The sequence below is a fragment of the Phalacrocorax aristotelis genome, chromosome 2, assembly GCF_949628215.1.
Source record: "Phalacrocorax aristotelis chromosome 2, bGulAri2.1, whole genome shotgun sequence".
NCBI lineage: Eukaryota > Metazoa > Chordata > Aves > Suliformes > Phalacrocoracidae > Phalacrocorax > Phalacrocorax aristotelis.
In genome coordinates this window covers 75149005-75162612 of record NC_134277.1, presented here as the reverse complement: position 1 = coordinate 75162612, position 13608 = coordinate 75149005, and the positions used below count along the sequence as shown (strand labels likewise).

At 44.8% G+C, this 13608-nt stretch overlaps 1 protein-coding gene across 2 annotated transcripts in view; it reads right to left on the bottom strand.

Moving 5' to 3' along the window:
• Positions 1–13608, bottom strand: part of SLC22A23 (solute carrier family 22 member 23) — a 118431-nt gene that overhangs the window by 14100 nt on the left and 90723 nt on the right. Inside the window, exons 6-8 of one of the 2 annotated variants that reach the window (XM_075084130.1) lie at positions 12450–12539; positions 4893–4995; positions 1604–1836 (exon numbers count right to left, since the gene is read on the bottom strand). In XM_075084130.1, the coding sequence (XP_074940231.1) occupies positions 1604–1836; positions 4893–4995; positions 12450–12539 (426 nt within the window). The remainder of the gene's footprint in view (positions 1–1603; positions 1837–4892; positions 4996–12449; positions 12540–13608) is intronic. The other variant, XM_075084131.1, reaches the window with a different exon arrangement.

Genomic DNA, 13608 nt, shown 5'->3' with positions numbered 1-13608 from the left:
CTCTTAGTTTTAGTAACTTTGCTCACAAAACCACCTGAACTTGTTATGGAAAAGGTTGTAATGATTCCTACAGGGTGTTCCTCCCCACCTCCCTTACCCCATTTTTTGTTGCTGAAAAACTGCAACCCAATTTTCATGGCTCTGGAGCAGACTGATGGCTCTGGCACACTTTCTCTCCACTAAGCAATCACATGTTTATTACCTCAGCAGCTTCAACAAACACCTGACATCCTTAAAAAAACAAAATCAGACAAATCTAGTGTAGAGGGACCCTGATGGACACCACCACAAGAACACAGAGTTTTGGGAGGTCGCACACACGCACAGTATGCATCTGCATGTGACTGGTCACAGTCTGTCAACGGGCTGGAGATGAGGTGGGGCCAGGGGGCTTCTCTGACTCTCAGCTGAGACTGCTTCACATGGTAAATGTGTGCTCAAAAGGGAATGTAAACTGTGCCAAGCCGGGAGCAAACACACGCGATTTTGGAGTTTCCTCCATGTCATGAAAGAGGTTCCCTGTTTCTCTCCCACATTCCCACAAATAGCGTGTTCACTAAAGGTTAACTTAGTAAACGCTTTCAGGAAAGACAGTATGTAAATATGGACAATTCTTGCTGGTTCCAGGCTGCCTTTGGCATGTGGGAATGTGAAATCGTTCCATCCTCAATGCAAAAAACTGTCATTAAAGCCCTTAATTATTTCTAAACTTAGAAATGAACAAGAGCAACAACCAGAGTTCTAGTGTTTGTCTTGTATCCAGTTTGTCCAAAGCATGCTTTCCCTGGGCTGAAGTTTCATGGGACAGGGGTCTAAGGGTTGGCAACATACATCCCACCTTTCCTCTGCTTCAACACTTCTCTGTTCAACACTATCAAGTTCAACTTCCTAAACCAACAGAAAATTAAGACAAGGAAATAAAGGAAAGGGAATATTTCTGTAGCAGTTTTAATAGCTGAAGCAGCTCAAAAGGGCCAGAGAAGGGTCACCACCTGCAAAGGGGGAGGTGGGACACTATTGCTTTTGGCAGAAACAACCCCTTTGAAAAGCTGTGTCACCTCACACAATCATGTGTATACGTTCACATGGACTATACATACACACTATGTTAAATGCAGGGTCTTTCAACTGCATATTTCCAAGCTACCTGCATATTATTTGCATGTGGCAAGATGCTCAGAGCAGGCAGAGGACATACACATACTGCTTTAACTTCTGTTTGGATTAGAAGCCATTTGAGAAGCAGACTCAAGTGGGAAAGTTTTCCTTTCCTAGTCCCTGCCCAGCTCTTTCCCCAGAGGCTTTTTCACTGAAATAAAATTAAAAGCTTTTTTTGTTTGTTTGCTTTTAAGTAACAGCCCTAGAAGCAGCACCAATGCTCAATGGGCTTCACCACCGGGACTCATCCAGAAGACAATGCCTTTTGTTAATGAACCTAAGACAACAAGCGTTTGGGGAATCCTTCAAACAAACTCAGCTTCTTAAGCTAAGCAGGTGTACAGCATGTCAAATCTGAGAAAGGCAAAGGAAATGCTAATATTTCCTGGCCCCTTATTTGCATGTCAAACTCAAGTGGTCCTGAAAGCTCTCGTCTCCAACTTACAGTTGAGAAGGCCCAGCTGCAGAAGGGATGCCAGGGCTGTAAGGATCATGAAAAGCAGGAGTCCTCCTCTCCTCCCCAGAAACCCGACCACTGGGCACATGGCCAGGCAGGATGCCAGCGCAATCCCAGCCATGGTGTAGTAGTCCGCATAGAAGTTGTGGGTGATCGCCATCTTTGCTTCGTGCCCCATCATGCTTTTTGCAAAACAGTGGTGTATGCCGTAACCAGTGAGCCTAGGGGAAGCAGGAGAGGGCGAGAGATCATTGCTGAGGGGGCAGCCACACACTGAAACGTAATCCAACGTACAAACATATTAACGCAGGAAGAGTTTCTTCTGCTGCAGGAATATAACACCTAGTGTAAAAAAGACTCATCTCAGACTTCTAGGTGCTACAGTAAAAATAAGCAATGATCAAAAGAATCAGAAGAAAAAACCTCTATTCAACCAGACATTTGCAACCTACTGGCTTTATTCATATAGCTGTTGCTTGTGGTACGATTAGGGTATGAGCAACTTTACAAGGACTCCTAGTGCATGATTGGTTTTCTCAGTGTATTTGAGAACTACACTACCTCGAGAAGGACGTCTCTCTGTTCCCAGTGCATCTGCTGACAGCCACAGAGCCAGTGCTGCTGTGGTGAAGCAGCCTGTGCACTTGGACAGTAAAACACCGCGCAATACAGATGTGTCTTCCAGGAAGACCCCCCTGTTTGTGGCATTTGGTTGTACTAAAGATTGCATCTCACTTCCCAAGCTAGCCTGTCACAACTGAAAACCCCTTAGGAATGAGTATTTGAAGTCACACATGTTGCAATGGTTATTACAATTATGAAACAATAAGCCCTAATTCAATCTACACATTTACACCACTCTTCATAGCAACGTCTCTACACTTATTTTAGAAACCTCTTTGTGATGCCAGTGGTCAATAATTTTCCACTCCATTTCACTCCTCTTTCTCCTCTCCCCTTTTGCCAAACCCTCCCTGCCCTTTGAAAAAAAGGGAAAGGAGAGGGGAAGGAAGAACAGGGGCTGGAGCTACAGAAGTCAGATGAGAAGCCCCAGCATCACCCCTGCTGTGGTGCAAAACTGCAGCAGAGCTTCTACAGGAGGTCAATGCTCCCAACTGCCCCCATCGCAGCACAAATACCGCCGCTGGGAAGGGCCTCCTGTCTCTGGCATTTAGACCAGACAAACCTCATGTCCCTAATTGTACCTGACAGAGAGGCAGGCACAGATCCAGGTCTCAAAAAAATGAATGGCAGGTACATTACACTGATAGACCTCTACCCTCCTGAAGGCCAGGAATTTGAAGCTCTGTCAGTGTAAACTGGATATTAATATAAGCATAGAAACAATTGGGGAAATATGCAGTCGCTGAGTGCATGACAGCCCAGGGCCTGGGGAATTTCTCTTGCGATCTTGTGAATCAAAGCTATAGTTCAAAAACACACCCCCAGTGCCACACACACCTTCCCCCGGATAAAAACGTAGCACAAGTACTTGCTGTTACACAAGAATGTAACTTGTTTTGGATATCTAGATTATAACTGACTCCTCCCGTAAGAGAAATATTAATCAGCAAAAAAATATTAATAAGAAGGTAGGGCAAAGTTATCCAGTGTGTACCTTCTCTCTTTCTCTTCTGTGCATGCAAACACACTTGCTGAGGTTGTTATTTAGGCCATGACCCATAAACTAAATTAATGTATCATTTGGACTTCACTTTCCAGCCTGCTACCCCAGGTGTTACTGTATTATCTCAACTTGTTAAGCAGCTCAGAACAGTTGCTTTTAAAACTAAATACATTTATCTCTCTTGATGTCTTACCTTTCCCTGCAAAAAGTTCCTTCTCCATGTTCCACACTACTAAAATTTAGCACAGCCTCATCTAACGGGAATAACAGAATTAAAATTAAATATTTTTTTTCCACCCACTAAAAACAAACATGAAAGCTATTTCCTGAAACACACATCTGCTTGACACTCTACTTGGATGGCAAACAGCTTCCATGTGCTATTGCCAGAAGTTATTCTTCAGGCTGCCTAGTTCTGGCTTAGGGAATTTCCAAATGTGTGTAATTAAAAAGGGTGAGGGAGAAGGGAAGACTTCCCCACACAAACATTTTTCATAAATACAGTTAATACTGGCTATTAAATCTACTGGCTCAGCCCAAGAGGAAAACACTGTTCTAGAACAGAGGGAGTCACCCATTGATAGGTGGGAGGCACACACAAAAACCATAAAACCAGAGCTGGTTCTGCAACCGATAATGCTGGAGACTGACCCCAGAAGACCGTGTGCCTCTGGGTGACTATCTGCCCAGCACAGGAGCGGTCCTCTCTGGGTTATTACTGATCCATGAGCCTTTTAACAGGAGTGAAGGCTGCAGAGCAGGGCCCTGAGGTGGTGATGAAAAAGCCACAAGGCAGCTATGTACTTCTAAACAGAGGAGAGGATGGAAGATTTCCAGTTTTCTCCCCACCTCCCATTTGAAAAAAAATAATGAAAGGAACTTAAATGGGCATTTTTTAAGATAAAAATTTAGAAAATCCACTGCCGCTGCCCTCACAGAAGTTGGGTTTGGTTAGAAGCTAAATTTGCAGCCCACCTACTTCCTCTTTACAAGGTGCTCGGCTCTGGACAGAAGGTCTCAGAGCCTGTAACCTGCAAAATCCTCAGGCAGATAGATGCCTGGTTTTGCCCATGTAAGCATATCCAAGCTGAAGCCTTGGGATGCAGACATCTCATTGCTTTGTGTGAGACCGCACATTCTCCCTGGGTGCCCCGTACATGACTCGGGAGTGCTGAAGCACTTTGTAACCTTCTTTTGAAGACCGATCAAGGACAGCTGTTATACAAGGGAGCAGGCTTGTATTTACTAGCAAGCAACATCATCTTCTGCAACACAGCTACATCAGGTGTAAACAACTTGAACTTGCACTCCTGTGACATTAATGATTTCAAAAATCCCATCCAGGATGCCTCGCATGCATGAACATGTACCAGCACGTGACCATGCGAGACCACTGGCAATAGCAATGCACCTGCAGCACAACACCTGAGAAGACACGTGGTGCTGCTGCTTGAAACAGCCAACGAGTTCCTCCATGTCTGCCATAAAAAATAATTCCCCACAACAGCTGGTGTTTTTCCAGGATCTTTTATCAGCGACATTAGTGAATGGTCCCACACTAGGAGACAGACGAGCTCTCCCATCATTTCCCACTACTGCTTCCAGTTCACCAACCACACAACTATCCAAACAGAAGGAGCTTGGACTTACGAGTTCACACACAATACTACGATGTTTTTCCACAGGTTCCTTGTTCCCACCACTTTAACAATGCAGACTTTCTTTGGTCTCCTGGTGATCTCCTTTTCCAGCTCTGAAACAAACCAAATCAAAATTATTCTTTCACTGGGGAGAACAAGAAGAAGCTTTGCTTGTGAACTACAGATACTCTGAGGGATGTTCTGGAGAGCAGGGCACTATCAATTACACTAACAGGAGCTATAAAAATGCTAAAAACCTGCCTAAAGTCCACCGAGGGTCCTCCTTTCTTCCAGGCTTCCCTTAACCTTCTTAGGGCTGAAGAACTGCCCAAGAACTCCTTCATACTGCAAACCTCCTCCCAGTTTAAAACATGTATGTAAAATGGGGACAGTACGGAGCTTGGTCCCAGCAAGCATGGTATAAAATTTCCTTAAGAACTTCAGGATTCTGTTAATTTCCAATCCCCCCCCCACATGCAGGACTGTGCTTGCACACTTACAAGACCTGCTGCCTTTCTGCAATGCACACCTGAAAAGCCAAAGAAAGGACTGGAGCTTAAACTAATTTTTTGTGGGAATCTTTTGAGGTCTGTTCAAATCCAGGTTTCAGAGAGAAGTGGCTAGGACACCATGTCAGCTCATCCTCTTCCTGCCCCACATTTCAAATATTTAAAATTGTTCTGATGGATGTCCTAAACAGAAGACGTTTCCTTAAAGAAAAATCCTTGGGCATCATCATCAGTGATGTCTTTGTGTTTCAGAACTAAAGCCTCACCATGTCCTTAAAGTGCTGGGCAGCTGAAAGCTAACTGCTTTGCAATGCTAGAGTAATGTACAAGCCTCACAAATATTGCATCTGATATTCTTGTTGGCATGGGACAATAATGAAGGGCACTGCTTACTTCCCGTTTGTCATTAGGTTAGAGCTTGAACACCTACCTAAGCACGCCAACAAAACCACTGTTTCCAAGCTACTGGATCAGTGAGACATTGGCAAGGGCATAAAGTCCGGTAAAAACTGAAGAGGCTGTAGCTATAAAGAAGTAAAAATGATGCACTTCAAGAGTACAGACTAGGACTGGTTTTTAGGGCAAAGACTTGCGCTGCTTTTAAAGGCGGCAGTGTGGCCCTGTTCTGGACCATGCATCTGTTCCCCTTGTGCATACACAATTAGCCTGAGTGTCCTCAGTTGTCCACACTGGCCTGCCCCGACCTCTGCCTTACTTTACTGAATAGCAATCTCTAAGAGATGTAAGACAAGGGAAAAACAAAAAGAAGCAGGGCGGAGGGAAAGCAAGAGATAAATCACCTGGATTTACCAACAAAACAAAAGACACATTTACCTGCTGTTATTTGAAAATTGTATCATAAAAATAACAAATCAAAGAAACATTGTTTATATGCAAATAGTCGAGCTATTCACTGCTCACAGGTCACTCCGGATATTCTCTCTAGAGCAACTACAGGGAATGCTTCTGAGGAAAGAAGCAAAGGGTATTTTACATTAATGATTGTACTTAAGCAGAACATTGCTGTACTACTTTCCTTACTACCTGATAATATCCGTTTCTCCCCAGAACGTACACAGCATGAAGCTCACAAAAGCATAAGAACAGAGGTAGAGCAAAAGAGGAAATCAGTCAAATTAATATTTGTACTATAGGAGCACTCAGCAGGCTCAGCAATGGAACAGGGCTAGATTAAGAAATAAGCACTAAAAAAAGATGGTACCTAATCTCAAAGCATAAGGCCAAAATGATTTTTGTGGCAAGATTCTTGGAAGGAGTGAGAATAAAATAATTCCCACCAGTTAGATAAAACATAGTTAGAAAACCTATAATTGAGCCCAATCCAAACCTTCTACAGCAAAAAAAGTCAAAGCAAGCATTAGAAGCAGCACAAGGTTTTGAAAAGCTGTTGAGGACTGTTTACTATTTCATCTGAAGGGCAATGATGAAAATCACCACCCAAACAACACATGTAATGCAGATTTCACATGTCAAAGTAAAACATCTCCTCCACCAGCAGATGACAATCCCTGATGCCATATTCTTTGGATTTTCTCAATTTGGGTTCTTTTTTGTTTCTCAAAGTGATTTTTACTTTTTTCTTTGGGAAGAGAAAGCAGATTTTATTGTCACCAGAATTAAGAGAACCAACACTTAACTTGGTTACGCTTCTCTGCGGAGCCAAACATTACTTTGCCCTCCACTCCTGCTTTGTTCATTCATTAGGCGTTGCTACAATCCGTATGTTCTTTATTTATTGTCATGCATCCTTCTCTTGTGCACTCAGACCCCCTTTTAACCTTTCTTATGAATCAGTCTTTCTGAACTAATTCCCATTACTGTTTTTCACTGAACTGCTGTTCTACCCTCACATAACGAATAGCCCATGGATTACGTGAACTGACAAACACATCCCCTGCTTCAGCTGCAGCAAGGATCCCACAGAAGGGGGATTTCACCCCTTCTCTAACCTGCCTCATGCAGCAGTCTCCTTTCAGTAGACCCTTGCTTCTTCTCTGACGGGGGTTATACTCCATGCATTCATAGCATCAGTTTACAAAAGTGTCCCAAGAGATTCCAAATGTAGTTGAATTACAAGGATTAAAAAAAAAAACAAAAAAGAAAAAACCCAAAAATAAAAGAAGAGAAAAAAAAGAAAGAAAAAAATGAAAGAAAGGAAACTGGCCTCAAACCTTACTCCAAAGAATGCAAACAGCACCTGACTTTTTACTGAAAGCCTTCTGGCTCTACCACCTATTTACTCCTCCATCCCTCTATGATGTGTTGAGACTCCAAATCTAAGTCACCTGCTTCAGATTAATGACTCTCCCTAAATCTCCAACACTATCTATCTTTATGATGACTTTCTCAATCCTTTATTTCTATATACGCCAGTCAGATGTTCTCAAAAAAAACCAAACCCAACAACCAAACCAAATCAACCCACAAAACCAACCCACCACCCCAAAATCAATAATTTACAATAATTAAAATATCATTCAGATAGCAAAAAATAAGCTATATGACTTGCAAAAAAGTCATCACCTACAGAACTGACTCTCATTTAAATCGCCTGCTGTTTGTGGAGGTAGCCTGCTTTGCACGAAAGGGAAACCTTTGCAGGGAAAAAATTAGGAAGGCAAAGGCCCAGCTGGAACTTAAACTGGCCGCCACCATTAAAGATAACAAAAAATGTTTTTATAAATACATCCATGACAAAAGGAGGGCCAGGGAGAATCTCCCTCCTTTGTTGGATGAGGAAGGTAACCTTGCCAGGAAAGATGAGGAGAAGGCTGAGGTACTTAATGCTTTCTTTGCCTCAGTCTTTAATAGCCAGACTGGTCATCCTCAGGGTTGTCAGGCCCCTGGGCTGCGAGATGGAGATAGCATGCAGAATGAAGTCCCAGTTGTTGAAGAGGTGGCAGTCACCGACCTGCTCCTTCACCTGGATGTTCATAAGTCCATGGGGCCAGATGGGATCCACCCGAGGATACTGAGGGAGCTGGCAGAGGAGCTCGCCAAGCCACTCTCCATCATTTATCTGCAGTCCTGGTCAATCAGGGAGGTCCCAGATGACTGGAAACTAGCAAATGTGACGCCCCTCTACAAGAAGGGTCAGAAGGAGGATCCGGGGAACTGCAGGCCTGTCAGCCTGACCTTGGTGCCGGGAAAGGTCATGGAGCAGATCTTCTTGAATGCCATTATGCAGCACATGCAGGATACCCAGGGCATCGGGCTCAGCCAGCATGGGTTTATGAAAGGGAGGTCCTGCCTCACTAACCTGGTCTCCTTCTATGATAAGGTGACCCGCTTAATGGATGAGGGGAAGGCTGTGGACATTGTCTACTTGGACTTTAGTAAGGCCTTTGACACTGTCTCCCACAGCATTCTCCCGGAGAAGCTGGCTGCTCACAGCTTGGACAAGTGCACTCTGCGCTGGGTTAAAAACTGGCTGGATGGCCGAGCCCAGAGAGTGGTGGTGAATGGAGTCAAATCCAGTTGGCGGCCGGTCACGAGTGGTGTTCCCCAGGGCTCAGTGTTGGGGCCGGTGCTGTTCAATATCTTCATTGATGATCTGGATGAGGGGATTGAGTGCACCCTCAGTAAGTCTGCAGATGACACCGAGCTGGGTGGAAGTGTTGATCTGCTGGAGGGCAGGAAGGCCCTACAGAGGCACCTGGACAGGCTGAATTGTTGGGCCAGAGCCAACGGTATGAGATTCAACAAGGCCAAGTGCTGGGTCCCGCACTTGGGTCACAACCACCCCAAGCAACGCTACAGGCTTGGGGAGGAGTGGCTGGAGAGCTGCCTGGAGGAAAAGGACCTGGGGGTGTTGGTTGACAGCCAGCTGAACATGAGCCAGCCGTGTGCTCAGGCGGCCAAGAAGGCCAATGGCATCCTGGCTTGTATCAGGAACAGTGTGGCCAGCAGGAGCAGGGAGGTGATCCTGCCCTTGTACTCAGCACTGGTGAGGCCGCACCTTGAGTCCTGTGTTCAGTTTTGGGCCCCTCACTAAAAGGAGGGCATTGAGGTGCTGGAGCGTGTCCAGAGAAGGGCAAAGTAGCTGGTGAAGAATCTGGAGACAAGTCTTATGAGGAGCGGCTGAGGGAGCTGGGGTTGTTTAGTCTGGAGAAGAGGAGGCTGAAGGGAGACCTTATTGCTCCCTACGACTGTCTGAAAGGAGGCTGTAGCAAGGCAGAGATTGGTCTCTTGTCCCTTCTCCCTAGTAACAAGTGATAGAACGAGAGGAAATGGCCTCAAGCTGCACCAGCAGAAGTTTAGGTTGGATATTAGGAAAAACTTCTTCACCAAAAGGGTTGTCAAACATTGGAACAGGCTGCCCAGGGAGGTGGTTGAATCCCCATCCCTGGAGGTATTTAAAAGAAGGGTAGACGTGGTGCTTGAGGATATGGTGCAGTGGTGGACTTGGCAGTGATAGGTTAGGGGTTGGACTTGATAATCTTAAGGGTCTTTTCCAACCTTAATTATTCTATGATTCTATGACCTGCTCTGACCGACTACGATGGGCATGAGGAGGGCGGTAGCTGTGAGGCTGTCTGGACTTCATAGGTCAACATTAAGGTCTTAAAAGAGAAGTCAAGGCAATGCCTATTAAAACCCCATGGAAGCAAACTATTGGACTGTCAGTGGAATAACACCAGGAAAACTCCCCCTACCACAACCTATTCTTTGATTTTGCACTGAAGTCACCAGTTCAGAAGGAATTTGCATGAAACATTTCAGTCCTGACTGGTTTACCAGAAGGGTGAGTGTGGAAAATAAAAAAATATTTTTATCCATTTACTCACAGGCCCATTATGAGTCTTCCCATACTCCAGAGCCCACACACACTCTAGGCTTCCTATTCAGGGACTCAGTAGGAAAACTGTCAACAAGCTTACTCTTTATATCTCAGTGGAAATTAAAGCTATTCATTAGGAAACTTTAAAAGACTTGTGGGGAGGGGATCCCTACCAGCTTCCAACTCCCAATGCTGTTGAATTCTCGTGGGATCCTCTGCATTTCAGGAGCACAGCTTTCAAAATCAAAGTATCTTTAAAGCCTTCAAATGAAGCCACCCATCTCTGCATCACTTGGCAAAGACAAAATAGACAAAGCTCAAATCAAGCTGCCGAAAAAGGATGTCCAAAATGACAAGTGTCCTGCGGTGATAGACTTCTGCTGGATTTTTCTGGCTGCTGAATGATACTCTCAGTAGCTCTCTGAACATGAAAAGAGCTATGGAAGCCCAGCCAGAGGCTCAATCAAACCCCAGAGCACAACAGCTCTGCAGCAGGAGGTAGATCGGTCCAAAATGCAGAGCTGAAGCAACCTACTCACAGCCACACCGAGTTACTGGTACACAGCGTTATTTATACCTTCTAGGATTTCTGTCTCCTTGAACTCCTTTTGTGCTCATTTATTTACTTTTGTAATCATGGAGGGCTAGCAACATGATACATTGCATTTTTGAAAAGCCTAATTGTAAAGGAATATTGAAGGCTATCAAGTCACATGCAGAAATTATGAGGTGGGTGAGGAGCTGATTGGTGGGCAGATAGCAATAAGGGGTAGAAAAAGGGAAATCATAAGCGGATGGCAGGAGGTTACTGGTGGCGTGACTCATCTTATTCTCAAAGAAAAAAAAAATCTAGTTTAACAGCCTCACTAGGGAGCTTGGCACAAACCTTAGGAATGTGCCAATGAAGTCTGCTGGTGACAAAGTGAGGCACTGCCAGCAGTACAGCACAGAAATGGGACATCAGAGGGAAGTGGGTGAGCTTGAGACCACTTGTGGCAAAAGCAAGTGAAAAACACAAAATAAAAGCTAAGACACTCAGGGACTAATGGGAAATGCTTCTGCTGGAAGATAATGCGGCTTTGGACTTGGTTATATACTACTTGATCACAATTGACTGTAAGGTACCAGACTGTTGCGTCCATGAGGTATTTGCAATTCAGACAATGAAACACCATTTCTCTTTTACAATTCTGGTCATCAGTATTTAAGAAACTAAAGCCTTCACGAGCCTATTTATAAAAGGAGAGGAGATAGAGGAGAACTTCAGCTCAGCAAAGGAACCGGGCTGCTGTCTGCTTATATGGCATAGGAAAAGAGACAAAGAGATAAGAAAGATAGTCACAGACAGCAGCAAATGGGAAGGGGAAAAAAGACAAAGAACCTGGACAGCTATAGTGTATTTGAACTGAATGCTAAAATGTACCTACTACAAGGGCAATTTGGATTGTGTAATGGCCTTCCAACAAAAGCACGGGACATAAATACTAACAGTATTTGAAATGAAGCTAATTTCTTGAGAGCAACTGTATAACTCGATGACTTTAACAGCAAAGGACTGCTTGCAAGAATTTGTTTCAATCCTGTATTTCTAATTACATTCAAAAAAAGATAAGAAAAGCCAGACATAAGGTTGCCATTGCAATCTTCAATTGCTCGTATGCATTATGATAACAACACTTCATTAGATGATCACACATTAGTTTTTCCCCCAGAATGCTCAATGCAGTTGGCAAATAGGCAGCTATTAACGATGTCTCTACCATTCCCATTCAACATGTGTCCCTCAGCCTTATTATCCAAACCTCCCAGTGAATACAAAATCATAGGTTTCCTCAGAGACATTCCTATAGTGCTGTCAGGATGTTCATGTACTTCATAAAGACCAATGAAATAATCTCCACCACCTTCTTGTAAGAGAAAGGACAAAGATTATTCCTGTTTTGCGGGCAGGGTGATAAGATGCAGAGTAACAGTGTCCAGAATGAGAAATGCAGCAATACCCCTTGTAGGTGCTGCTATAAATGCTCCAGGTTTCTGTAAATCAAGTCCCAGAATTACATACTAGAGACAGACACTGAAGAAACTGTGATTAGTGACAGCATTGGAAGAGCCTGATTCCAGGGAAATTTCCATCATCGTACAAGGACATCCCTGGCAGACAGAGGGAAAGAGTACAGCTCTTCAGGAGGCATTCAGCTTCATTTCCCCAAGACTGTCCTCTTTCCTTCTGCAACCCTCTGCCTCATTCACTACACACCTTCCAAATTCTGCAACAAATGAGGAACAGACAACAGCTTCATTCCCACAGCATCGTCCATCCTATGCACTGATTCGTCCATCCTATGCCCTGTGGAAAAAATAGGTCGTAATCATGTTATTAAAGGCTGTCTCATCATGCCTTCATGCCAGGAGGCCAAGCAAGGGTTGCCCAGGCAACCTAACTTCTTGCATTTGCCAGAGCATGACTTGTTAACATTTACATTCCTCTAACATTACCAACATTAAAAAAAACCCAACCAAAAACAACACAAAGAATACTTCAAATGTCACCATGTGGAGCCTCATCTGGGCCATCAGGAGGTTTCAGATATCTACACATGCAATGCTTCTACCTATCTACTGCTGGAGCTATGGAAGAAACCTCAGCAGGCAGAGCAGGTGAGTTGGGCAGTACAGAAGGGTGAGACTCACATTTTAGGAGTAGATTTCACACAAGAAGAGTGCTGAGACTGAATCCTTGCACCTGACAGCTTGCTCTGGAGTAGGGGGGAAGCATATGATTGCACCCCTTTAGTCTTCATGCTCTAGCTCTCCTCTCCTCTTCCTCTACAGCCCAGTCCCTCCCAGTCCCTTGTTGCCTTTGCCTCTCTAAGTCCCCTCCAACTACCTTTGTTCTTTTCTCCCACAACCTTCACTCTCCTATTTCCTCTCTTCTCTGTCCACTGGTGCCTCTTACTGCCCTCCACCTCCGCGTGGTTCCCAAAGTCTCCTCTCCTAACACCTCACATCCACATCCAGACTCACCCATCCTCTCCCCTCTCGGTGCACATGGGCTGGAGGAGCGCTGGCAGGGCCAGGGCTTGCTGCCAGCCCTCTGCGTGTGGTTCCTGCCCTGTGAAGCCAGCCCCTCTGGGAGGAAAGGTGGCACTGTGGACAAAGAGCCAGTGTGCCAGCCGGGCATGGAGCAGCTGCGACAGGCTGGAGGGCAGCCAGCAAGAGTCTGCAGAGGACTCAACTGGTGAGAAAGAATCATTCAAGCTTCAATAGAGGCCCTCCCCTCTTTTTTTTTAAAAAAAATTTTCTAGCATATTTGGCTTTTCCCAGTGGCATCAAAAGGCATGTCCTCAGTTGAGTGCTCCCTTTTTCCCCCTGTCCCCTCCAAACCCTGCTGCTGCAGGGGTTACTACCACTCTCAC